Below are 27,087 nucleotides of genomic sequence, written 5' to 3' on the forward strand. Positions count from 1 at the left end.
GCTACTTTAAACCGGTAAACTCTAAACTGCTTTTATAAAACTATAAAAGTGATGATACTTCTTGCTTTTAAAATTGTAATATTTTTGCTGTTTCTAAAACTATTTGATTTTGCGAAGAATTTAATCCGCTCTTAATAGCTTTTAGAAGAAAAGGAAAAGTGCTTTAGAAGGATTTTTTTTCAGCTTCTAAAAACGATTTTTGCTGTGGTCTGGGATCCATGTCTGAAGACTCTGAACTACGAAGTCATATTAACAAAAGAAACCTATCAGCTAAGGACACGAGATATCTGCGGGAAAGAAAAAGAATAGAACATGCACATTTACTCCCTCCGGGCCCACATACATTGGCAATTTTACAAATTTTAGTCATCCCAAATTTTTTAATCATTACTCGAGTTTAAAAGAAGAGAAAAATTAATTAATAGGTAAACAATTAATTAACAATACACTACTATCAACATTAATTAATGAACTAATTGATATTTTCTTAAAACAATTACATATTTTAAAAAACGGTTAATGTTTGTGGGACGGAGGTCTAGCTAGGTAGACATTCATCCACCCCTCGAGATCTATTTATGGAGTTGTTTGGTGTAATGGTTGAACCATCATTTTGTTATTTTTTGAAATTTTATTTTGCTTCAAAATAATTATTTTTAGATCATTTTGATGTACTAATATAAAAAAAATAAATTTTAAAAATAACAAATATATTATTTTAATACATTTTCAATAAAAAAACATTAAAAAAAAATCTTTGCTACTATTTTTTTTTTAAATACAACTATTTGAAGATACAAATCACATCTTTAAAAGCTAAAAATACATGAACACTAGTGGAAGTTCTTGGAAGGTGGAAATATCATGGGTTTAAATTGAGGTAAAAAATAAGAAAAAATAAATAAATAAAGGAGAGAAAAAACTAATAAATATGCCTGAACACCAATGGAAGGAGTCCTTGGAAGGTGGAAACATCATGGGTGAGGTAAAAAATGAGAATAAATAAATAAATAAAGGAGATAAAAAATTATTACATGTATAAACAATTGGGTTCATTTGTCTTTAGTTGTAGCTTTTGTGTTTGTGGTGTAAAAAACACAGTTAAGTATTTATAATATACCAAATTGTGTTTTATATTATAGAACCTATTAAAAAATTGAGTTTGAAATGTAATTTTTGTAAAGTATTTTTTACATGTTTTTTTAATTGAGTTTCGTAAAACTCTGTTTATTTTAGCGTTTCAAAAGTATTTTTTTTTAAAATTTGAAATTTTTTTCTTTAATTCAATTTTTTTTGTATTTTCATATCATTTTAATACGTTGATATAAAAAATAATATTTTAAAAATTAAAAAAAATATTTTGATACATTTCCAAGTAAAAAACACTTTTAAAAGTAACCATAACTAGATATTTTATACATTTTTTTTACTACACATAAACCTCAATCATAATTTTTACTAAACACATATCTAAATCCAATTAACCACACACAATCATTTTTTTTTTAAACTTATTTTTTAAAATCAAAACCTCAAAAGCAATCTAAAAAACAAACACAATTAAAATTTTTAAATGACTGTGAAACCCTCTCGATGAAACCATAAGCTCACCCACATATGAGAACCATTACAAATGGCTGTGAAACCCACAATCTTGTGAATTTCTAACTCGAAATAGTTTTTACAAATATAGTATACTTTCTTTTAATTGTTTAACAAAAGTCTTCTTTCGCTAGAAGGGTTTTTATATATATATATATATATATAAATCAAAGTTCATTAATAATATAAAAATAGTCTAATCCACATTTACACACACTCAAAGAGAGGGTCGAAACAAAAAGAAAAAAAGTCCCAAGAAAAATTAATAAAATACAACTCTCAATAAAACCATTAGCATGACCAAAAAGCCACCCTCCTAGCCCTAATTAAGCAGTGCAAACAACGAAACACTGCATATTGTCGGAAAAAACACACCGTAATCCGACTAACACAGTCAGCAGGCGACACCCATAACACCCAACAAAGAACACTGTTACTTTGTACTCCATTGCCATGCACCGTGCAAAACACTAGATTTATTAAATTTTCCTAACGAGGAATATGGAATCAAAACCGTAAGTAGTTAGATTTAATATTAGAGAGCATATAAAATTAAATAGATATGAAGTCAGGTCAAGGGAGGATCTTCACATTTACGTGAAAAAGAATGGAAAAATTAAAATATATGCAAAAGGTTGTAATGAAATAAATCTTTTATACTAACTTGGGATATTGATGAAAGGTGGATTGAATTTTTCAACCTCCACCTTCATTGAAATGCATGCAAAGCATTTAGTGACTTACCAGCAGATTAGCCTCTAAATCTGGCGAGATATCATCTGAGCAATCAAGTCTTCGATGTCCTTTGATTGATTATATATATATATATATATATATATATATATATATATATATATATAGAGAGAGAGAGAAGAGAGAGAGAGAGAGAGAGAGAGAGAGAGAGAGAGAGCATTGAAACGCCATTAACGGATCCATGTCATAACCCTACCAAACTCCACCAAGAACTTCAAATACATGCCATTAAGAACATTCAATTCTTAAGAATCCACTGCGTAATGATTTTTTCTTAGAACAAGAAAAATAAATTCGGGGTTTTCCTTACAGTGGAGTACTTAATTTTGTAAGATGGAAAACAGAGGGTTTAAATGATTGTGTTTAAGGGCAAGCCAACCTCATCTTTAAAATCAACTTGCATTTTTATATGAGAATCTTCCGGGCTAGAGAGTTTTTGAAAGTATAATTATGATTATCTTTTAAAATATTTTTTATTTATTAAAATAATATTTTTTTTTTATTTTTTAAAAATTAAAATTTGATATTAATATATTAAAATGATATAAAAATATTAATTTAAAATAAAAAAAATTTAATTTTTTAAAAATATTTTAAAAATATAAAAAGAAATAGGCGGTCAAAAAAACACAAAATATTTATGCCACGATTTGACATATGGCCTGGATCCAGCATCATGTGAGTTGAGATTCTTCCACGTGTTTGTCCATTAACCTTTGGATCATCTCTCTTTAACCCCACCCACATGTACATGTTTCGGTACGTTTTAGGTGTTAACCCCTTCTTGGCCCCTGTTTGATATTATTGTATACTCAATAGGCGGTGGATCAAAATTTAAATTTTTTTTATTTAAATTTTTTTTATGTTTTTAAATTATTTTATTGTGTTGATATAAATTTTTTTTTAAAATAAAAAATATTATTTTAATATATTTTTAAATAAATTTTTTTTTTAAAAAACTATTATCACACTTCCAAACATCTTTTAATTAATAATTAATTTTTTAAGTAATAAATTGAAATTTGGCCATGAGTTCTTTTAAGGACATACCTATTTTTTTTCATTTAATTATAATGGATTTATTTTTGGTCTGCTTGCACATGTTGAGACTATTTTTATTTAATAAACTAGTTAATCAAAAGTATAAACTAAAAAATCCTGATTTTCATTTTAAAATATATCAAAATAATATATATTTTTTTATTTTTTAAAAATTATTGTTGATATCAACACATCAAAACAATTTAAAAACATAAAAATATTTAATTTTTTAAAAAATACTGTTTCAAATAAATGCAGTACCAAACATTGCCTGAGATTTCTAATAATCTTTGTTCCCTATAGACGAGGGTGTGGCAAGGCTGCAGGCCTCCAGCCTAGCAGTCAATTATCCATATAATTTTTCCCTCTTGAATATTTTGGTGAAGGCTCATTAATTGATTACCAACTACGTGTTTAAAGGCAAGGACCCTACCGTCAGAGGGGGGGGGAGTTTAAGATCAATGAAGTCTTTCTTTCAATTCTAGATTTTCCTTTCTGGTAAAAACTTTGAGCTTGAATTGGCCTTTTCCATGAGAATATTCCTCTCAAAATAAAATCTTCAAGTACAAGAGAATGAAAAGAAACAGGAAATATTAATAATCAGATTGCTCATGATAAAGATGGAGGGGCAGCAGATTTTGGTCGTCAAACTAGGGGCCGAAGTACATTTTCTTTTTGAACCCTAAAACAAAAACGTCCATATTCTTCTCTTGTTCGAGCATGCTCGACAAATGATTATGATATCATCTACAATAAGATGTTATAAATCATAAATCAAACTTCGGTTTTCAATACCAGGAATAAATTGCCATGTTGGAGAGACCAATTAGAAGATATTCTAAACTATATGCTTCTCTTAACAGCAGTTCAAAGTCTGAATTGCATCATAACCTGTTTGCAGACAACCTAGATATCTTCGATATTATGACACAACACCAAGGAGGATATTATGTAAACTAACTTGCAAGAAATTTGATAAAACCACTTGGCAAGATCAGCTGTGATATTAAATTGGCTCATTCAATTCTGCACAGTAGAATCATAAAGCACAACCAGGGCAGTCACTCAAACGAAGAGACCAAACCATCGGCCTCCCTCAGATAAAAGCAGCACTCCAAACAGCAATGTCAGCCAACAAGGCATGATACAACAATACAAACAAAACATGATGAGGGAAGGAAGGGAGTGGAAATACCAAGCGATATAGATACGGAGGAATCATAAAATAATGGGAATTCACTAATAACCATAAAGCATTCGACAAATAGTACCAAGATTAGCATAGAAATTAAATGCATAAGCACAATAATAAGGTTTCAGTTGCAAGTAGATGTGATGCATGTAAAGACATGGTAATTCTTGATTGGTCGGAGACAACAAAGTATGGAATTTCGGATCTCACAATAAATCAATAGCATTAAGTTGAATGTAAGAATTGGAATAGAGGTTCAGAAGTTTATTTCTCTCTAAGGTTAAATTTAGCAGACACTTCCCAATATTCATTCCTGTTCAGCGAAGTTTTTGAAATTTGAATATCAAAAGATTAAACACACTGCCTTCGACCTTTCTCTTTTGACAGAAATTTGCGCCCACCTCTCAATTAACATCCTGCGGAGCATAATAACTGGACAAGAATACAATATGTAATTGCATATGCAAGCCCGACAAATAGTATTCATGCCCAACACATAGAATAGAAGTTGTAGAGAGATGCATGATACAACACTCCTAGATGACAACAAGTTCATCAGCTTCAGCTCTAGTCAAATTCAGAAGCATGTTTCGTTATATTTCTGGAAACCGTCATTATCTCTAATTTAAGTGGAAACCTATAATCTTAATTTCAGTTGCATAGAATCTAATAAAATACAGTTGCAAGAGTGATGAGATACGGTCCTTCAATTTAACATCCAATGTTCCTGGACAAACACTAAGGTTAACTTAAATAAGCCCTAATTGCGATGATGCTACAACGTAGCAACATTATTTACTTTGTACTCCATTGCAAATATCCACCCACCTCTCTCACTAAGATTTCAAATACAGAATACATTGTGATTAGTTGCAGAGTATAACAAATTCCTCCAAAATGGGTGATGAATAGGATACAGGCTTTAGCAATCCATTCAATATTAACAATTGAAAATGTGGATAATGATTGTATTATAAGAGTCATATAAAATAACAGGGATCATCTCCTAGGGAAGTAAAATTGCCGAGACAGAAATACTAGGTTTGTCTACAAGTACATACCAAACATATCAATGTTAAACATGGGCGGTCTGGGTCTAGTCCTCCAATATTGGTTGCTGTTTGGGGTCATTTAAGTGTTCAGTCAAAGGGGTTGCAGTGCTGTTGAGAACATAATTTTCACTCCTACACCGTTGCAACTGTTCTTGGAGGCTCTGGACAAGCTCATTAAGTTTCTGAATATTCTTCTCTTGTGAGAGGATTATCTGCAGCAATGATAGCCATAAGATTAATGCTTGTAGTGCAATTTTGAAAAATCTTGATTAGCCAAACACAATGTCTAACATAATGATGAGAGCTTGTAACAGCTCAAACAACCTAATCAGCTAGATCATGAAAAATTGAACCTCAACAATGAAACACAAGTGTCATTCAAGGGAAAAATGTTATTCTAAGATACCTTTTGAGATAGAAGAGTGTTTAGATCAAGGTGCTAGTCAGCAATTCAATACATAGACCGTACACATAAAACAAGAAAATTTGTGCGAGAACTTCCATTTCAAAACATCACGTAAATCAAAAAACATATTAAATCAATGATTCACAAGCCATGGTAAGGGAAACAAATAGCCCACGAAGAATATAGAACATTTCCTGACTAGACTACAGGACATCTTTGTCATGTAAAATTTTGTGCGCCTGAAGCTAGGAATTGGTAATGAGAACTGCTACAGGCCACTAATGTCTCTGACCATATTATTTGTAAATTAGCAACTGCAATTATTATTATTAATTTTTTTTTTGAGACTTTAAGCATTTAACACGATAAGCATCCACTGTCCCCAATCATCCCATGAAAATCTCTTCTGCACCTGAACAAGGTTGATTAAGGGGAATTGACCCATATGGTATCAACTAAATGCCTTTTTACTTAAAAGATGAAATCCCTCCCTCATCTGCAAACGAAGGGACATATAAACGAATCTCAACCAAAATCTTCAATCTGCTCACCAATTCAACCTGGAAGGGGGGCTGAAGAAAATACCATTTGATTACAAAGTGTACTAATAGAAGGTTCTTTTTTGGCGACGCAGAATACAGAATGTAGGAAACCCAGTGTGAAAACAAAAAATTGTTTTAAAGGAAGAAATGCTTGGAAAATAAATGAAGGAAGGCCAGGAATACACTGATTAAGCTTTCAGATTGGAAAGGGCAAGGCAAAAGTCAATCAAAGATCTTCATTTAATGGATTATTTTGGATAACAACAACCTAGGGCACACCAAGGTCAGTGCATCAAAGACAATAAGGCTATGACCAGTAAAGTGCTGGTCAAAGTACAAAGATACTAATTTTTTTAATTGGAATAATTGAGAGATTTCCTGAAGGGCAGGGAGGGGGGATAACTTTTTGGATAACTGTACTTGTTCTGGATGAGGATTTGGAGCAGGAACATCATTTTTAGTGAAAAGGGAATATGGTCATGTAGAGGAACAGAATAAAAACAACAACAACAACTGATTGGGTGAAAACAAAACTGGATTTGAAATAAGCAAAATCTTGACAAGTGGAGCATAATTTCTACACATATAAATAAAAAATCATAACAATCAAAACACTCTATTCAGACAAGATAATGAACATACAACCTGAACAATGAAAAGAAATAAAAAGTCACAAGGAAAAAAAGGTTCAGGTTGAGATACTTTAGAGATGGACAAGCTGTTTAGACAAAGCGAACACAGCAAACATTCATTGCATAATGGGAGTTAGCAAGCAATCCAACATTTGGAGCATACACAAATCAAGTACACTTGTGCTAGACCTTCCTTTGGAGAATATCTAGTAAATCAAATGCATACTGAATCAATGATGCATCAGCAAGGATGAAAATAACTCAATGAATGTGAAATGTTTTCTAAATCTACAGAGCAAACTTGTAAAGTAAAATGTTGTGAATCAAAAGTTGAATAAATCCATGTCATGGAACACTTCAGGTTAACCACAATATCTCAGGCCATACATCTGCAACTGGGCAACTCTTTTTTCCCATGAGTTGGAGCATTTAAGATATCCATTATCAGTCCAGCTAAACCAGGGCCATCTATTCCAAACCTTAACAGGATTGACTTAAGGGAACTAACTAATATGGTGTCAAGTACATGCCATTTTATGGACTTTGGGATGACTCAAACTCCAGACCCTTAGGGAAGGAGGAACATTTGCAATGGTGTGGCAACAACAACCTTTTTCATAAATAGCTTACACCCTTTGTCTGCAGATGAAGTGACATATAAAAAATAAAAGAAAAGCACTAGATTATGTTTTACACTCTTTCGATTACCAAATTGCAACAAAGAACTAGATTCACCACTGATTCTAATACGTCCATGGCGAATGAACGAAAAAAGAAAAAGAGAAAGAAACCGCCATTTCTTTTCTTAGCACTTCCTCTATAACCAAAACTGCATCAAGGATAATCACCAAACATATCAGACACTCAGTATAATTAGTTAACATTATTGTATTTCATCGACTTAAGAATTTGAAACTCCAAGACTAAATCAAACTTTCCAACAGCACCAAAAAAAAAAAAAAAAAAAAAATCACTGAAGCTCTCTCACATACTTTAATAGAAGCCACTTGATCAAATAATTGTATAAATGCATAGAACAAAATCTTCAACTCTCACTTTTTTTTTTTTTTAATAAAAAAACCAACAGTCTTTCCCTTGTAATCTTTTTTGGTTCTATTAGCACATAAAACACTACAAAGAACACGGAATGTAGTTATAAGAAGAAGGAAACCTTTTCTTTGACAACGTCTTGTAGTTTTGAACTATGTTGTTGTTGGTGGTCTTTCTGGGAAATGTTTGGACTCGCTTCAATTTCATTACCAAATTGTTGTTTCCACTCTATCTGAGAGGTGAGCACAACGAACAACAGCAAGATCACCAGTACCCATGGTCTTGCCATCCTTTACTGCTACAAGAAGCACAAGCAGCTCTTTTAATTAAACAAATGTTCTTATTTAATCAAATGAAGGGAGCAGAAATAAAGAAATGAAACTTACAGATCGAAGTTCAGTGAGAGAAGGAGAAACATAAATGGGATTTCTTAGTCAGATTATTATGTTTCTGTTTTGCTGTCATTTCACCAGAGCCGGCAACGATTCCTCTGTTAGGAAAGTTCTCCTCTGTTTTGGGCTTTTTATTTTTAGAGGTGCCTCTCCGTTCTGTAGTTTACGAGTGTGTTTGGTATTGTGGTAGCTGTTATAGTTGTGATTTAAAAAAAATTGTTTTATAAAAAATACTTTTAGTTGAGGTTGGTTTGAAAAAATAGGTGTTTAATTAAAACTGTGGTTGAAATTAAAGTTGAATAAAAAGTAGTTTAATATATTTGATTAAGAGTGCTTTTAAAATTGAGGTTATAAAATAATTTTAAAAATATATATTAATACTGATGGTTTTTAATTTAAATGTTATGGATTTAACTATTGTTATTATTTCATAAAATAAATAATACTTTTATATAAAATTAGATAAAATATTATCAGGAATAAAATTGATTTGATATTATAGTGCAAGTGAATTTAATTCACTCTACACTAGTTTTTCGAGAAAAAAAATATTGTTTACATGACAATATGAGTAAATTTAATTCACTATAAACTAATTTTTTTTTTAAATATGTATATACAAAAAATAAACACACTTAAAAAAAAATTATATATATACAAAAAATAAGCACACTTAAAATAATAATAAAAAAAGTCACGTGAACAGTGCAAGTGAATTGCACTGTGCACGTAAATTAAATTTCGTGAAGCAGCCAGGAGCTACTTCTCAAAATTTACGTGCAGAACACGAAATTACACGGGGCTCACTAATAATTTTTTATATTTTTAATTTAACCAAACGGATTGTTTGTTGTGGTTACTTCAAACGCAGAAGCAACCACGCAAGTAAACGGGCACTACATATTTATAAATTTCACCCCGTATACTTCTGTTTGTAACTGCGTTGAAAATGCGGTTTTCAAAAACTTTATTTTTTTTACCGTGTTTTTATATTGTTTTAAATGGTAAATATTAAAAATAAATTTTAAAAAAATTAATAATATTATCTTAATATATTTTTAAATAAAAAATATTCATTATTAAAATAATAAATACTTTTCTTAGAGCATTATTTATTATTATTATTTATAATTAAATAAATTAAAAAAACTTAAACTTGATTACAAAGAGTGAAACCTATTTGAAATTTTATTTTATTAAAAATAGAATTTTATTTTATTTAAAATTAATATTTTTTGAATTATTTTTAATGTTTTATTATTTAAAATTATTACTAACCCAGACAGAAAATATCAAAATACACAGTACAGAGACAACAAAAAGAAAGAAGAAAAGATAATAATAAAGGACTCCCTGTTTAACTGCAAATAATTTCCCAGAAACAAGGAGAAAAAGCTGCTAGCAATGGGCAATTCTCAGTCACCTCCTGCTGATCCTCGTTTCTCTTCTGCCACCAGGTTTCTCTCTTAAATAATCCCCCCTCCTCTCTATTATACGTGTGTATGTATCTCTTCTGATTGATTAATACTAAACCGAACAGAGCTTTTACTCAAAAGGACCTTGAAGACCTCAATTCACTCTTTGTATCTCTGGCTGCCCAATCGAAGAGCAACAATGCATATATATCCCTCTCTGTTTTTCAGGTCAGTTTTGTTTTTGTTTCATAAATTTCTCTTCCCTTTTGTGTTTTATTTCCCAATTTATTAGAACACAGTTTTTTTATTTTTGTTTTAATTTCAATTACTGAAGCTGACAGAAATTACTGGATTAGGCTTATTTTGGATTAAAGAGTTCTCTCGGAGAGAGATTGTTTGATTTAGTGACCCAACAGAGAAAAGATAACAAACTCACCTTCCACGATCTTGTTATTGCTAAAGTAAGGCTTAAAGTTCGAAACTCTTAATCTGTGTATTCATATTTATGGTTATTTTGTGATTTTGACTTGCTCGCAGCCGCTTATTTGTATTTGAGTTTTATTCTTGGTATTGCAGAGTGTTTATGAGAAAGGAACAAGAGATGATATTGAAGAGTTTATTTATCAATTACTTAATGTAACAGGTGATGGTGTTGTGGGGAGGTAACGTTTTTTTTCTATTTACTAGTTCTATATGTATGAATGTGCATGTACGTGCGCATGCGTGGTTTTAGTGTTCTTTGATTTTTCTCAATAGAATGATTTTATACATACAAATGATACGTAGATTTTGTTTTGTCATTTGTAGCATTGCTCCCTTTACTGTTCTTGTTTTTTGATGTATGTAACACTAGCAATCTGTTTCAGGTGTGATATTGAATCTGTCCTAGCTGCAATTTTGAGGAGTATTTTTTCCCTGGAAGCTTCTAACCCTAGATTGAATTCCCATCGGGAGATTATTAATGTATTTCTTAATGCTGCAAAATTTTCGAAGGTTGTTGAAGGAGCAGCCGAGATAAGTATGTCTTTTGAGGATTTCAGAAGTTGGTGTGCTCTTCTTCCATCAATCAGGAAGTTCCTTGGAAGTTTGTTATTACCACCCAATGCAGGTTTTCTATCTTTCTGCATTCACATAATACCTATAGTTTTAGTTTTGATACTCATACATTTTAATTTCCTCTCTTAAGAACAATAGAGTGAGAGCAGATTGATCCCGTTACTGGTCTTAAACATTTCTGTTTTTTTTTTTTTTTTTTTCTTTCCAAAAAGCATGACTTGGATGAAGTATAGCTACTCAATTTTTTTATTGGCTCATGAACATGGTGGCCTTTCACCGTTGGGATATGTGGATTTCCTTTATAGAGTGTATCATTTTGGTCCCTGCACTCTTTTTTATTTAGATCCATGAGTAGAAAATACCGACTGATAATTTCAGTCCATTTAATGCAGATTTGTTTTTGAGATTAGGAAAAATACACCATGAATCACCACACACATTTTCCAATTTTCAAGGGCTGTTTCTGTTGTAGTTGTGTAAATAATATATTTCCACAAATTGGATGCTAGACAGAATTGTTTGGAAGGATGAGTTGTATCATTTGTAAAATTAGACAAAACATTTTTTTTTTCTAATTTCATGGTATTCAAATTCAATTATTGACTGGTGTAATTTTCTTTCATCATCACCATTCAGTTGTCAGACCTTATCAAATATTTTTGGCTATCATAATTCAATTTAGTGAACTGAGATAAAGTGTGATTGTTCTTCTAGTTTTGATCATGAAGTTGCTATGTAGGAAGGCTAGGTTCTCAAGTTCCTCATTTGGTGCACGGGGATAATATCAATCCTGACTTGATATTATTGAGGGAGGAATATGCTTGGCATATAGGAGGAGCCCTTCCACACCATGAGCTGGTGGAGTGGAAACTTTTGTACCATAGTGCTATTAATGGCATGAGCTTCAATACGTTCTTGGGAAGCACCTCGTGAGTAGCTTTCTCTCATTCAATAATAATTGATATGTAAATCATCAGATTTTTGGGTCATTCAATTTCCTTGGAGCAAAATATGTTCCTGTTTTTGTGAATTTCTTCATGCTTCAAAAAATGGTTTTGGTGTTGGATTTAAAGGTGGCTATCTCAAGATTCGTTAATTATAATTAAAACTCCTTGGAGTAAACATTTGATAATCCTTTGCAAAACTGTTTTGAATTGTATTCTGCTCAAAAGTGATGGGTTCACGCTGTTTGTTAAACTTTTTCTTTGCCTGGGCTTGAATAATTGGGAACCTCCTCACATGTGTATACAATCAATAGTGTTAATTAGGTTCTTTTGTATCATGAAGGTAATATTATATTGGAGATTGGATTAATGAAGTGACATCAATGTATGTATATCCATTGGGTATAGAACATAAATATGTGAAGACTTTAGATCTCAGTGTTCTCACATTTATGGAACAAGGCTACTAATTGTTACTTTGATAAATTGTTTGAGATTTTCTACCTACTCTTTGCTCCTGAATTGGGTCGATTCTGATTTATAAGTACTCATGGGTTCACCTTCTGTTCCTAATTTTTTATTAATTTCAGAAGTCAACTTCTTATTATAAACAAGTCTAAATAATGATCTATGAGCATGGAATTTGTGGAACTCTCTGCAAGGATCTCTTAGGTTCCAATGTCTCATGGAGTATGTGTGCAGCGAGGTTCAGTTGGATGTGCTCAGGGAGAATGAGTCTTGTTTAGTTTGTGAAAGACTTGTAAATGGCATAGCTATCTCATGCTGGCAGACAGCATACAATAGCCAGAGGAACTAAATTCCGCTTCTTCCTTGAAAGGGGGTGCTCCAACCAGATGCCATCTTCTTGTTATCAGTTTGGCTTCTTTAGTTAGAATTGCTAGAAGCTATTTGTGCCAAAATAGATATGCATAATGTGATCGATGCATACATTAGTAGATAACAATATTTTATGTCTTGCTAAGTTTCCATCGTTTCTTGATGTTTAGCTTTCTTTTTTTTTTTTTCCCTTTTTCAATTCCCCTTTTTCTTAACTGGAAAACAAAATAGTGTAAAAGATAGGTACTCTAATTTTATTTCAGTTTCTTGGTTGCTGGAACTGATTTTGTAAGTAGGAGTGGAATGGGTAATTGTTCACTTGAACTGCAGAAATGGTGAAGGGCCGACAATATTGATTATTAAGGATAAAGATGGCTACATATATGGAGGCTATGCTTCTCAACCTTGGGAGAGGCATGGTGATTTCTATGGAGATCTGAAGTCATTTCTGTTTCAGCTTTACCCGAAGGCATCAATTTTCAAGCCCACTGGAGCAAACAATAATGTACAATGGGTATGTTTCCATTTATTTTATCTGTTGTGAAATAATGGTAATGGTGCATAATCATTTTAAGAATGTAGGGTCACGGTCGTTGCCTATTTGTTTCCATTCTGCCAGTAGTTTTCCATTCTGCTTTGGTATAAGGCAGTTGGATGCAAAGGCTTAAGAGTATCAATTTTCTTTTCTGAAATGTTGGGTAAATGGCATGTTTTGCTATTGTACGCCTGTTTTTTTTATGGTTTTAGCCTTCGTACAATTGTTTTTATGAATTCTGTTTTTTACTTATTATTCCATTAAGGAATGTGCCCTTCTATCCAATAAGAAGTTGCAAGGTTTGAATATAAAGTTTAAAATCAAGAGGTCCAAAACCTAGAAAATAAATTCAAGGTTGGGCCAACATGGCCAACACAAGCTCTGCTATTAACAACACCATCTCACCTCTGCAATTAGATCCAAACTCAAACACTAGTTCTCCTCCACCTGACAAGACCATCCCTATCAAAAACAGAACATTCTTTTTTATTTTTATTTTTTATTTGATACATTTAGACCCATATCAAGAACTTCCCAAACAAGCCCAAGAGTTTAAGTAAAAACTGTTTAACTATGTACCAATATTAGAAAACCCTGTCCCTAGTACTCCACACCTCTTTCTCATCACAATGGTTATGATTCATGGTTGTGGTTTTGTGAGTGGCGGTGATTGGCTGGTAGCTAGCTCAATTGGGACTGGCATTGGGGATCCTGGGTTTAGTTCTAGTTTGGCTTTTGGTGTTTTATCAAGGAGAAAGAGATTTGTTTTGATTTGGGTTCTCATGAGTGGAGGTAAAAAAATTGGCTTTGGTTTTGGGTTTGATTTTTTTTTTTTTAAATTTCACATGTCAATTTATCATGGCTTAGCAAATCAAAACTTGACACATAACATGTGAACTAATAGAATTGGACGGGATGGCACATTTCTTTAACAGAAGCATACCTAAAAGGGTAGAATCCATAAAAAAAAATATACAGCGGAAAAAACCATAAGAAGAAAAAGAGTACAGTGGCAAAATGGCCATTTACCCACAAAAAGGTCTGAAGAAGTTTTAGTGCATCAACATCCCCAAAAACTGGTGGTTATACTGTAGTAAATTGAGAAGTAAATTGGGCAAACAAAGACCAAGTTTCTTGATTTTGCTGTTTGGGTTTGTCATTTGTCTATACCTGTTGCCAACTGTTAGGTTGTTTCACCTCAATGTGATTCAAGTGAAATTGAAGCGGTATAGTTGAGCCAGAAAATAATACAATTGAAGTTGTAATAGCTTGCCCAGCCAATAGCAAGTGACATCCGAAAGAAAGTCTTCTTAGTCTTCCCGATTCCTGTTGATTTCATGTCTTGTCAGCATTACTACATTTGGTGTAAGAAAAGCAGGAGAGGTTTTGATGTGTAATGTGATTGCCAAATTAGTTGGCAGTGGCAGTTTCAAATGTGGATTCACAAGAAGAAGCAACTAAGATAGATTAAGGAAAAAAAGAGAGCTAGGAACCATAGGAGAGGGACAAATGTAACTAGAATCTTATGGATTATAAAGATCTTTAGTGACCAAAAGATGTTTCACAGTTCAAGCTTCATTTATGTGCGCTATATTCCTTAATCAATCATTTTTCTCAGCTAGAGATAAAAATAGAAATTTGTCTATCAATAGGTTCTAATTGATAGGTTTGATAACTCTCTTTATTTTTATCCTAATGGTAATTTTCTTGGAATTCAAAAGTGTAAATGTTTGCTCATTTTATGCTTCAGAACCAAATCATCAATTGATGTGCACAACAAAGGAAGTAAAACTTATGTCTTTTTGTAGATAAAAATCAGGATGCAGATAGGAACAAGGGATAAAAGGGTTTGTTACATGTCAAAATCCTTAAAGACCAAAGTACTATAAGTACAAAGAGACTCTCAAAATATTTAATTTTATTCATTCATGTCTCCACTTGTTAAAAGGCTATTATAATATTTTATATGGAAAAAAACTATAAAATTCTAATAATACTGAATAGAAAAAAATAAACTATGAAAAATATTCCCTTCAAATAGGAAGAAAATTAGAAAAACATCATAATAAAGAATAGAAAAATAAAAATAGAAAAATATCTATTTTCCTAAAAAAAAACCCGTATCAGTCGTCGGGTTGAAAATAATTCGTCCTCGAGTCCAGTCTTTAGTTAGAATTGTCTTCCATTAAGAATTGTTTGTGCATGAGTTACCTCATCGTGGATCCCTAATAGTTTTGTGTGAGCTATATCATCATGAATCTCTAATACAACATCTTTGTGTGGGCTGCTCCATCATGGGTTCCACTAGGATTTTTAATGACAACAATTAATGTAGACAAAAACAACAAAGTAATTCCTAGATGTCTTTTTCCCTAGAGAAATCTCTTCACCCCCAACACAAGCACGTCTTGTTCTGCAACCTTTTCTAGCTATGATGATTTTGCAGCACACAACAAATCAAAATAACTACCAAGGATTATTGAGCTCTTTTCCAGCCATAGTTGTTTTGTAGCATATTACAACAAAACAAAATAACCACTAAGGCTCTTTGAGCTTTGATAACGATTTATGTAAACTCAAAGTCAAGTTTTTTCCATCTAGGGGAGAATGATGTGGACAACAAAGAAAGCAAAACTTTTGTCTTTTTGAAGACAAGGGTATTTCTGCAATTCATGGAAAATCTGGAAATTTGTGTAAGTCTTGGTTTTATATTCTAAGGAGTAATTAGTTTCTTATGTTTTTTCGTAATCTAGATAGAGTCAGTATTTCTTATAAAGTAATCTAAGTCCTTGGATTTTGACAACTAGAAATCTATAAATAAGCAAGTAGTCTTTATGATTGTATGTCTCAATCTCCCTTGGGTGTTACACTTAGGTTTTTCTATCCTCTAGGAGTGAATCCTAGAAACCCTTTTAGTGTGACTCTAAAAGTTTGTACAATTCCCAGCAGAAATCCACTTTAATACAGCCCTAAACAGCCTCCAAAGTTATATCTAGAACAGCCTTCAAAGCTTTCCTGCATCATCAACTTACATGTTTAGACTCTTAACTTGATCATTACAGAAGTTGGAAGTTATGGCCTTCAGACTGGAGTCAAAGTAATTTGTAGCTGTGAGATGTGAGGATTCTCATGTTAGCTTATTTTGGCATTCATTGATCTCTTCTTCAAAAATTACTTATTTTTTTGTTACCATTACCTTTATGTTTGCCACTTTGGATAAAAATTGTATATATATAAAAAATGACATTGCTTGTACCTATGGATTGACAGTGTGCTGCGAATTTTAGCTCAGAGTCCATCCCAAATGGCATTGGTTTTGGAGGACGTGTTAATCACTTTGGCTTGTTCCTCTCAGCAAGCTTTGATGTGGGCCAGACCTTCACTTGCACCACTTTTGGTAGTCCTTGCCTCTCCAAGACCAATCGCATATTCCCAGAAGTGATAGAATGCTGGGGAATTGTTCAAAATGAAGCACAACAAGAAAAACTTGATGCCGCCAAAGGTACAGTTTTAGAGAGATTTAAGGAGGACCGACACATGCTCAACATGGTGGGGCTTGCAAATTCAAGCGAGTAAATCTGGTGAGATTTCTCCCATCGTGGTATGCATTGCATATCAGTCATCTATGATCAAATAACTCATCCTGGACTCAAATGCCCAAACATGGATTCTAATTTAACGTATACTGTACATTTCAATGTGAGTTTTACTTGGTTATTTTGTGCAACATATAACATGGTAGATTTATATGCTATTTTGTGCCACAAACTGATATGGCTTGCCAACTTGGTGGATCACATCAGATTGGATAAATAAAACTCAATTTTTTTCAATGAGATGAAATGCTGAGAACTTGTGATTTAAAGATGTGTTGTCCTACATTATTTTGTTATGGTAGAAAACAATGACAATATTATTAGGACTGATTTGGAACCAATTTTTTACTATAATTGATTTTAATTATAGTGTTCAATTTGAATTTAATTAATAAATAAGTTGAATTCACAAGTTGAGAAGATATATAATTCAATTCATTTTGTTTCTTGTATTACCCTCATCATCTTCTCTTCGAAAGTTTCTAAAAAAAAGAGATGAGTGGATTGATATTTTGGAGAAGGTAGTTTTAACATTTATTTATCCTCTTTAGTGTAGTAAATAAATGATTGACCTCTGATTTACTTGTGTCATTTTTAGAGATTGAATTTTATTTGGAATTCAATTTTTGACATTCGAAATGGTTCCAAACATAAGATTTCATTAAAACTTATGGATTGAATTCAATTAAGAGGATTCCAAATATACTGTTAATGATTCAATTAAGAGGATTCCAAATATATTGTTAATGACTAAGAATTGATACAAGAAAATGAGAGGGGATGATTGGGCGTTGGAATATCAATGTAAATTATGGATATGATAGATGATGGGGATAGAAGCGTGTAGGATGGATATACGAAGGATAAATGATATTCAACCCTTTAGAGATACAGAAAATCACTGTTCTAGAGAGGAAGAACAAGGAATAAATAAAAAATCTAAGGATACAGATAAATCACTACCTTAGAAATTAGAGTTTAGGATAGCTCACCACTTAACGAAATCCATCATAGTGATACAGAAACTAGAAACAAACTTTAACAAGCTCACTTTGATCCATTCAACAAATTCTCTATTCTCACTACAATGATGAAACGCTCTTAACTATACTTGGAACAATTCCTCCAGGCTAGGAAAAAAACCCTACTCTTCTATGTCTAAACATGAAATTCAAACTAGCTAGCTTCTAGTAGGTGATAAAATCTTTAAGGTGGCAGATTTTTCAATATAAAATCTTTCTCCATCTGCACCTTTTTATCAAGTCTAAGTTGTGGATATTGTAGCAGGCGAAATCTCTGCTATTTCATTGTCAATGGAGGCCCTTTCACATGCAAGTGACCGCAAATGACAATGTCAAAAGCTTGATGTGAGGCTTGTTGGCAAAGGAGGAAGAATGATGCAATTAAAATTAATGCTATGGAGGGATTTCGGATTCCTGACAGCTGCACAGTAGGGAGTACTATTGTCACAACTCCCTCAAGGAAACTCCTATTCATGCACCGTTTGAAGCGTTAGAAACTAGATACATTTATCTTTCAATTGATATATAGACTTGTTAGTGGTTTGTTAGGATACTCCTCTGTTTTGGGACATGTTTCTGTTGTTTAAGAACCCTTTGATCCCTTAACCCATCTTTTAGCATTTTCCAAGCAAATTGAATTTGTATCTTTGGGATCATCAGGACAGCCCCTGCATCGAGAATTATGCAGAACTCTACTGAAATGAAACCGGAAAAAAAAAAAAATTATTTCAACCTTTGCCACAACTGACTCAGGGGCTGCCCCGATAATTCCAAAGATCCAAGTGCAATCTGCTTGTTAAATTGCTACTGGATGGTTAAGAATTCAAAGGTCTCATAAGCAAGAAAAACATGTCCCATAACAGAGAGATTGGTTGAATTGATCAAAAATAAGTTAAGCTTGTTAGCTTATTTTTAGTTATGCATCTTTTTGGTGGATTCCATTGAGTAGCTCGCTATCTAAAACTCTAATTTCCAAGGTGGTAATTTACGTGTGTCTATATTTTCTGAGTTTAAATCCTTGCTCGTTCTTCTTAGAATGGTGATCAACATAATCTATGCTTCACTTATCCATCTATCCGCATATTCCATCCCCCCATTTTGGGTATCAAAACACAAATATTTGCAAAATAAATAAATAAAGTGAATGACTCGAAGCAACCAGAGAGAGAGAATTGGAGTCAATTGCCTGCTGTGAACAAGTTTCAATTGGGCTAGAGAAAGCACATGTTGATCCCAGAATGCTCAACACCTCATTATTGCATAAGCCATTATCAAATCAATAAATCATAGATGACTCTTAGATTCAGTTAAATATTTCCTTCCGGTGCTGCGAATGTTGGGTTTAGGGTTGACGAGGAGCATAAAACTAATATTAAACCGATCAAGGTAGTTAAGAAATTTGCTTCATAATCTGTTAGCAAACCAGCGAATTGTAATTTCTTTTGAGCATTATCATTCACTTGAACCAGCGGCGACACACTATTCTCCATTGGAAACCAGACAATCACAGTACTGTTTTCAACTGATGTAGTCAGCCATGTTAGCTTGCACATAATCGTTTGTATGACGCGTTTTTTTTTAAGGATACCGATTGGAACCACATCTAAACCATAACATAATATTCAATTCACTGGCAGTAATATCAAAAGCAGTCATAGCAATGTTAAGGTTGTCGACATTAAGAACCTCGCCTATTAAAATTTAGAAAAGTAGGCTTTCAATGCCATTGAAAATGAGGGGTTGGTAAGGTTATAACCTCCGTCAATGACCAAGTTAACCCCACTAACATACTTGGACTCTTCACTAGCTAGATATAAGGCTGCCTGTGAAACATCTTCTGGTTCCAATACCACATCTTTTAAGGTTGCTGCTGACGCGACCAATTCCTCAGCAGCCTCCTTTGTCATACTCAAACTATCAGTAAGCAAAGGCGTTGCAACTGCATAGGGTGAAATGCTATTTACTCTGATCCCATATTGCCCCAACTCCACACTCAAGTTCTTGGCCAAGCCTATAATAGCATTCTTAGACGCGGTGTATGCATGTGCCAATTCACCATACAATACTGAAGCCACACTTGAAGTGAAGAGGATACACCCTTTCTTTGCTGGGATCATCACCCTGGCAGCGTGTTTGGCACCCAAGAATCCACCATAGACATTGACATCAAGGACCCTCTTAAAGTTTTCGTTATCGCATGTTAGAATACCTGATTTTCTGTCACCTGGAATTCCAGCATTGTTGAACATGATGTCGAGCTTTCCATACTTGGAAACAGCTGTATCCACTGCGTTTTGAACATCAGAGTCACAGGTTACATTGCAATGGACAAAAGAGATGGTTTCTTGGGGCCCAAATTCTTGGCAGAAGGAGTGCCCAAGATCATCTTGGATGTCAGCAATGAGGACCTTAGCTCCATGTTGGACAAAAAGTCTTGCCGTGCAAGCTCCTATGCCACTTGCACCACCTGTTATCAATGCCACCTTGCCTTCAAGCCTGCAATTGATCATGCTCCTTGTTTTAGAAAATCGATTTGTAATGTGAAACAGCCAGGTATATTTTCTTTCTATGATTATGATCAGAGAAGTGAGACTACTTGAACATAAAAAATTAATGGACATGAAGTGTAAGGAGTCAGTTACCTCTTGGTGATTGGAGTCGCTGAAGTAATGGAACTCATCTTTCCCCAAACTGGACGAGAACTCAGGGGAATCTTTGTTGTGGAAGAGAAAGCAACCTTGTCCTGTCAAAACCAGAGGAAATGCTTTGAACCCATTACGACACAAAGTTGTATACCAAGGGCTGGAGACAACAGAGAGTTGGAATTTGGAATTTGGAATTTATGCCTTTTCCTTTTCATTACAAGTAGGACTGATAAAGAGATTTGGAATTTATGCCTATCCTAATAGCACTATCCTAATAAAAAAAAACATAGTATAACCCAAAAAATATTTAGAAAGATAGCATAGATTTATGATTTTATTGTTCTTAAAAGTGCGATCTAATTTTTTTTTTTGTGCTATTTTAAATAACACAACTTGTATAATTTTTTTAGTTGACATTTTTCATAATAGGGCAACCTTAAAAATTTTAAAAAATAATCCATCAAGGTTGCATTGTTAGGAACAATGCTACCTTCACATTTCTTTTTACATTTTAAAATAATTCAAAAGTAGCATCACACCAATTTGTCAAAAAATCAAACAAAAAAAAACATACCCACATAGCAAGCTGAATTTTAGGATTAATTGTGTTCTATTTAAGAGCTCTGCAAATATTAAAAAATTTATTAAATTCAAAGTTGATTGTTCCTACTAGATTGACAACAAGAGAGGTGAGTTTTGAATCACTTATTAGGTTTGTTGAAAGGCATGAAACCTTTTAAAAAAATAAATCATCTATTATGTTTATCAAACATAAAACCTATTAAAAATAATTTAAAAGTAGTGTCACACCAATTTGTCAAAAAATCAAACAAAAAATAATAATATTAATCCTAGAAGCTTCACACCATTTTTGTGAAAGTTAAAAATTCTCATCACAGTTTTAACAAAAAGAACAACAGAATATTTTTTGTCATCAATTCCATTGCTTTTTCCTAATATTTTTGGTAGTGACATTCATCGTTGAATAAAGCTCAAAAGTAACCTAACTTATGATTTTTTATATATTTTCAGATGATTTTCTCTCCCGTTTCAATGTAAGGGAGTGAAAAATGAACAAAGTGAACTTTTGGATAAAAAAAAATTGTCAAGGATATTTTTCTTCATGTTTTATATTTAAGTCCAGTATTTTTTAATTTGATATTTTCCCAATAATTTTAAACCTAGTTATATCAAATTAGATTATAAAAAATTTAAATTTAATTAAAAAAGTAAAAAAAAAAAAAATGCTTCACTGTTCGTATGAACAGTGAAGCACCTTGAACAATGAAGCACATGGGGGAAAACCCAAGTTCTTTTAGCATATAGTATATATAATTTACATTTAAGTCCAATATATTTTAATATAAATTTTTTCCCTATAATTTCAAGCATAATTCTATCAAATTAGGTTATAGAAGGATTGATTGCAATAAAAAAAAGTTTGAAAATTAAAAAAAGAAACGAAAAGATGAAGAGCACTGGAAATAGTGAAGTACCTGTAGCAAACTCTAGTAGTTTCAGTGTTTAGTATAATATAATGATCCCATTTGAGCTGGAGATCCCTAAAACCAGGCTGATAAAACACCACCCACCTTGATCCACAAAAAGTTGTGGACCAGGTTTAAAGCTTTGCCAAGACCAGCTGCATGACTTCAATATAAAATAGTGCAAGCTTTTTTCCTTTTTGTGCACGTACCAGAGGTGAAGGATGAAAGGCTTATCCTTGCTTGCTCCTGTTTCCAAGAGGTAAGAACGACTCTCCAATAAAGCCATATTGTAGTTACCGTGCAACGGACGTGATGGAAAACAATATCAACAACTCCTTTGATTGCATGCAGGTTAGAAGGAAAGGTAGCCCTGATTACAGGCGGAGCTAGTGGGATTGGTGAATCTAGTACTCGGCTATTTGTTCGTCATGGCGCCAAGGTTGTAGTTGCAGACATCCAAGATGACCTTGGCCATTCTGTATGTGAAGAAATTGGCTCCAATGAATCCCTTTCCTATGTCCATTGCGACGTTACAAGAGAATCTGATGTTGAAAAGGCAGTCAACACAGCTGTTTCAAAGTACGGGAAGCTTGACATATTTTTCAGCAATGCAGGAGTTCTTGGAAAAGGGGATCCGCAAGCATCAGCCATTGATTATGATAATTTTAAGAGGGTCTTCGATACAAATGTATATGGAGCATTCCTTGGAGCTAAGCATGCTTCAAGAGTAATGATTCCCGAGAAGAAAGGCAGCATTATCTACACTTCAAGTGTGGTTTCAGTAATTGTTGGCAATGTTCCACATGCCTACACAGCATCGAAGCACGCCATCGTAGGACTGACAAAGAGCTTGTGTTCCGAGTTAGGGCAGTTTGGGATTAGAGTCAACTGCATTTCTCCGGCCGCCGTACCCACCCCTCTAATGAGGAATGCATTTGGAGGAATTGATAGGAACCCGGCATTGGAAATAGCTTCTGCAACAGCACACTTAAAGGGGGTCATGCTTGAGGAGGAAGATGTAGCGGAGGCAGCATTGTACCTGGCGAGCGATGACTCCAAATATGTGAGTGGTTTGAACCTTGTGGTTGATGGGAGTATCAGCTCGACCAATACAAATCTTGCAGATAACTTGAAGGACATGGTTTAGTTAGGCTATTTACGATCCAAACCAAACCCAAATTTACATTTTGCATAAGAATAATAACATCTGCCAGTAGACCATTATTGTTCCAGGTTACGTCTCTCCCTTTACAGGAGAGGTCGAGAGTCAGACCACAAAGATGTTGTAATTCGTAGCTTTCTGGGGTGTGAGGTATTATCTCTTTAATCCTGTCGGAAACAAAAGGCCAACAAGTTGTTTCTTTGAAGGCTCTCTGTGATTCTGAACTGAATGAATACTTCTGGTATGAATCACGTTAATGAGTAATGAATCAGCTGCGCATCCAAAAGGAAAATATGAAATAAGAATCTAAAGCTAAGCTTGCAAGGCAAGGGGCTGCAAACTGTAACTGTGCTGTCATCAAGCATTAATGGTAGCCAGAAAAAAAGAGAGCTCAGAGGCTATTTATACAAAGTATCCACTCAAGCATGACCGGTACTGCAGCAGCTTGTGAAATTGTATCTTATCATTTCAAATCCAAATTCCATTTATAACCAGGGCCAACGTCAAGAAGACTCTTTGTTATGAGAAAGGAAGCCACAAAGCACCTAGTCCCTTGAAAATTAAAATGGACTCGAGGAAATATTGAGATTAAATTAGTCTCCATGGAGAAACAAGCGTGCACATTTCCAGGAGCTTTGAAATCATTAGAATAGTTTGGAGTTTCTAAAACACAATCACGATTTTCATCACTAATAGAAATATTTAATTTCTCTTCTTTATGTTCGTTAAACAAACTGTCAACATCGCCATTAAATCGTATTCTTCTAAAAAAAAAACTCAGAAAAGAACTTTATATCTTCACTAAAACTAACCGTAGCGAAGCGACCGACACAAAAAAATCAATCTATTGAACAAAATCACATAGCACCAAGAATATCCAAAAGTAAAGATATTAAAATTTAAAACAACATCCAAATTCTCCAGAGGAGATGTAAAGATAAAGGGGTGCTGCCAATTGTCCAGCTCAGAGGAGGGGAAAGTACAATTGAGGCCCGCAACTTTGACAAAATGGCATATCAGACAAATGTCTGAGTAACCAACTCGTGGAGGTGCAATAAATTCCATGTCAAGCCAAATTGCATGTGATAGTAATCACTTTAGCGAGAGAGCTCAAAATGCACAAAACCATGTCGAAAAAATTATTCCCCACCTTATGCGACAAATTAAGCGGGCACTCCCGCGTGGAGGCTTGGAACTCTGAGCCGGTACAGGCTGTATATATCAATAGAAAACCATCACTTGCTCTGTCTTGATAAAAATCCCAGTGTAGTGCCAATTTTTTTTTTGTCAGCAGTGTCAAGGTGATGCATACGAAAGACAAAACACAAGAAGACAATATAGGTAAATAAATACATAATTAATGTTGAAAAAGATTTTCATATAAAAACTTTAAATCGTAGTTTATTTTTAAACAGGTATTTCTGATAAAAAAGATTGAAAACTCTTTAAATAGGATAGAAGTCAATCTTTAAAAGGTAGGATAATTAAAATCTTAAATAAAAAGGAAAACACAATATAAAATTCACCATTAAATTGAAATCCATAAAAAGAAAAAGTAAAATAACAAAATTAATTCAAACAATATCTTTGAAATCTAATTTGAAGGTCTTGTAGAACTTGGTTGGTGCAACTAGCCAAGTCAATCAGGATTGTAGAATCCTCTAGTAGAAATTAAATATAATTCAATAACGAGATAGAAATTAAAGTTATGATCTTTTTATATAATATTATTGGATTTCATGAATATAGCTCTTCTCAAGCTAGCTTTATTTTACTGGTTTATAAACAAGTTTAGTAGGTTTTATATATAATCCATTAGTGACAAATCTCTTTCAGAACTACGAAACTTTTCGCCTATATTAAAGTTTACATATGTCCAAGATGACCCTTTATAAATGTGAAGAAAATGGCATCAATGAAGGAAATAATATTTGAAGGAATCAATAGGAATACAACATTAGAAATGGTATCTACAGAAGCAAAATCAAAAGAGGTCATCCTTGAGGAGGAAGATGTAGCAGAGGAAGCAATATACTTGGGGAAGTGACGACTCTATATATGTTAGTCATTGATGAGGGCCTCAACGATCAATCGAGATCTCAAAAAGGATATTAAAGAATTGGTTTCATAAGTCTGTGATTTGAAACAAATTCACTTTGGCAGATTTAAGTATATGTACTTATCAAATATTCACGTGTAGGCTTCGATCTCCCACAGGTCTTAAGCGAGTCATCCAAATATTGAATTTAACTATGAAATTCAAATTATGATATATATTAGAGCATCTTTTTAAATACCGAGATAATAATATATGAGCAACATCCTTTATTTTTTCATATTAAAATGATGATTGAATTTGCTTGGGTAAGCTCTAGTTACTTGCAAAATCTATGACATGAGTTAATAGACCACGATAAGTACCCCATGAATTTTTTTTTTTAAAATAATATGAATAAATTCCCAAACAAATCAATATTAGAGGATGGGGTTGAAAAAAAATCAATCTAAAAAAAAAATGAAGAAAGTGACTTGAGTTATCCCGGGTAAATTGATCGAACCCGTGACACGGTTCATAAGAACAGGATAACCCTCTAAAAATCCAATCGAAAGGAATTATGAAGCTTTATTCCTAATCAACCCAATACTGAAGGATGAAAATAAAAAAAATAAAAAGTTGGATTTCTGAAAAAGGGAAAGAAAAATTAGCCCGAGGCAACTGTGACAAACCTTCTAAACTCGCACTACGGATCATCAATACATGTTAATCACATAGAAAATAAATTGAAATAAATTATAAAGTTCAATTACCAACCATCTGTTGAGGACACCAAACTTCTTTTATTTATTGTCCCACATCACCATCTAAAAAAAATCTCTTTTAAGAAAAAAAAAAGACTCGATATGACCCAGATTAACATACCAAATCCAGAACCCGAGTTATGAACGTGATAACCTCATATAAAGATAATTAAAAAAACTAATAAACCCCAATTTCAAATCTATCCAATGTTAAAAGATGAAATTGAAAAACAAATTAATTTAAAAAAGGCTTAAAAAACAAATCCAAGTCAACTCGAGAGAACCTTTTGAACCCGCAACCTAGGTTATGAGACTAGTATTATCTTACAGAAGTCAAATAAAAAATAATTACAAAACTCAATCCCAACCAACTCAATGTTGAAGGATGAAATAAAATTTTTTTTATTTAAAAAACAAAAAAAAGACTGGGTAAACTCGGGTCAACTTGAAAAACTCGTGATTTGAGTCACATAACCAGAATTTTACATAATACTTATGGAATACTCCGTCGGTATTTAAACACTGATTTTGTTAGAAAAATATTTATTATAAAATACCTAAGTTATAAAATCAAATTCAGTCTCATTAAATGAAAAATAAACACAATTTTTTAAAATATTAAATAAACCTTAACATGTACAAATCATACAACAAACTTTTATGGGAAAAAAATCTATAAAACAAGTAAACACACAAACAAACTATATATACCGCATCAAAATGCCAAAAAATTAACATTTAAAAAATGGGTTACAACAAAATAAAAAGATAGTTGTGCTTACTAGATGTGACGAATCTTAAAAAAAAATTGAACTTTATGGATGCTAATAGACTGAATGTCGGGGTGGCTTTATATTTTGAAGATGAAAGCTTGATTTGCGACAAAATATAGGGGTGTTGTTTATAGTTTTCTGCAGAATAAAAAGA

At 33.0% G+C, this 27,087-nt stretch overlaps 4 protein-coding genes across 7 annotated transcripts; 2 read left to right on the forward strand and 2 right to left on the reverse strand.

The window, feature by feature from the left end:
• Positions 1-5,454: 5,454 nt before the first annotated feature.
• Positions 5,455-8,816, reverse strand: LOC118027974 (uncharacterized). Of its 2 annotated transcripts, none has more exons than XM_035031487.2 (3): positions 8,657-8,816; positions 8,392-8,568; positions 5,455-5,852 (listed from the first exon to the last, which is right to left on the reverse strand). In XM_035031487.2, exons 2-3 carry the CDS (start codon positions 8,557-8,559, stop codon positions 5,685-5,687), a joined length of 336 nt encoding a protein of 111 aa, XP_034887378.1. In that variant the 5' UTR covers positions 8,560-8,568; positions 8,657-8,816; the 3' UTR covers positions 5,455-5,684. The 2 variants fall into 2 exon arrangements, with proteins under 2 accessions (XP_034887378.1, XP_034887379.1); XM_035031488.2 differs by having other exon boundaries at positions 8,392-8,565; positions 8,657-8,814.
• A 1,137-nt stretch (positions 8,817-9,953) lies between these two features.
• On the forward strand, positions 9,954-19,084 carry LOC118027971 (uncharacterized). Of its 3 annotated transcripts, none has more exons than XM_035031485.2 (9): positions 9,954-10,119; positions 10,203-10,305; positions 10,434-10,538; positions 10,654-10,739; positions 10,944-11,185; positions 11,873-12,062; positions 13,245-13,428; positions 16,720-17,030; positions 18,330-19,084. In XM_035031485.2, the coding sequence occupies exons 1-8, from the start codon at positions 10,067-10,069 to the stop codon at positions 17,023-17,025; spliced, it is 1,269 nt and encodes a 422-aa protein (XP_034887376.1). In that variant the 5' UTR covers positions 9,954-10,066; the 3' UTR covers positions 17,026-17,030; positions 18,330-19,084. The 3 variants fall into 3 exon arrangements, with proteins under 3 accessions (XP_034887376.1, XP_034887375.1, XP_073266139.1); XM_035031484.2 differs by having other exon boundaries at positions 18,333-19,084; XM_073410038.1 differs by lacking the exon at positions 10,434-10,538 and having other exon boundaries at positions 18,333-19,084.
• A 587-nt stretch (positions 19,085-19,671) lies between these two features.
• On the reverse strand, positions 19,672-20,896 carry LOC118027973 (short chain aldehyde dehydrogenase 1). Its single transcript, XM_035031486.2, has 2 exons — positions 20,710-20,896; positions 19,672-20,563 (listed from the first exon to the last, which is right to left on the reverse strand). The coding sequence occupies exons 1-2, from the start codon at positions 20,745-20,747 to the stop codon at positions 19,762-19,764; spliced, it is 840 nt and encodes a 279-aa protein (XP_034887377.1). The 5' UTR covers positions 20,748-20,896; the 3' UTR covers positions 19,672-19,761.
• A 1,434-nt stretch (positions 20,897-22,330) lies between these two features.
• LOC118027970 (short chain aldehyde dehydrogenase 1) lies at positions 22,331-23,566 on the forward strand. Its single transcript, XM_035031483.2, has 2 exons — positions 22,331-22,458; positions 22,551-23,566. Exons 1-2 carry the CDS (start codon positions 22,421-22,423, stop codon positions 23,344-23,346), a joined length of 834 nt encoding a protein of 277 aa, XP_034887374.1. The 5' UTR covers positions 22,331-22,420; the 3' UTR covers positions 23,347-23,566.
• The last annotated feature ends 3,521 nt before the right edge of the window (positions 23,567-27,087 follow it).

The sequence above is a fragment of the Populus alba genome, chromosome 6, assembly GCF_005239225.2.
Source record: "Populus alba chromosome 6, ASM523922v2, whole genome shotgun sequence".
NCBI classification, from domain to species: domain Eukaryota; kingdom Viridiplantae; phylum Streptophyta; class Magnoliopsida; order Malpighiales; family Salicaceae; genus Populus; species Populus alba.

Excerpts from the sequence above, each read along its gene's own strand:
- LOC118027971 (XM_035031485.2), top strand. The coding sequence starts at position 10,067 with ATGGGCAATTCTCAGTCACCTCCTGCTGATCCTCGTTTCTCTTCTGCC. Across the intron at positions 10,306-10,433 it reads TATCCCTCTCTGTTTTTCAG|GCTTATTTTGGATTAAAGAG; the intron begins GTCAGTTTTGTT and ends TTACTGGATTAG. Across the intron at positions 12,063-13,244 it reads ACGTTCTTGGGAAGCACCTC|AAATGGTGAAGGGCCGACAA; the intron begins GTGAGTAGCTTT and ends CTTGAACTGCAG.
- LOC118027973 (XM_035031486.2), bottom strand. The coding sequence starts at position 20,747 with ATGAGTTCCATTACTTCAGCGACTCCAATCACCAAGAG. Across the intron at positions 20,564-20,709 it reads GCGACTCCAATCACCAAGAG|GCTTGAAGGCAAGGTGGCAT; the intron begins GTAACTGACTCC and ends GATCAATTGCAG.
- LOC118027974 (XM_035031487.2), bottom strand. The coding sequence starts at position 8,559 with ATGGCAAGACCATGGGTACTGGTGATCTTGCTGTTGTTCGTTGTGCTC. Across the intron at positions 5,853-8,391 it reads AAGACGTTGTCAAAGAAAAG|ATAATCCTCTCACAAGAGAA; the intron begins GTTTCCTTCTTC and ends TCATTGCTGCAG.
- LOC118027970 (XM_035031483.2), top strand. The coding sequence starts at position 22,421 with ATGAAAGGCTTATCCTTGCTTGCTCCTGTTTCCAAGAG. Across the intron at positions 22,459-22,550 it reads CTTGCTCCTGTTTCCAAGAG|GTTAGAAGGAAAGGTAGCCC; the intron begins GTAAGAACGACT and ends GATTGCATGCAG.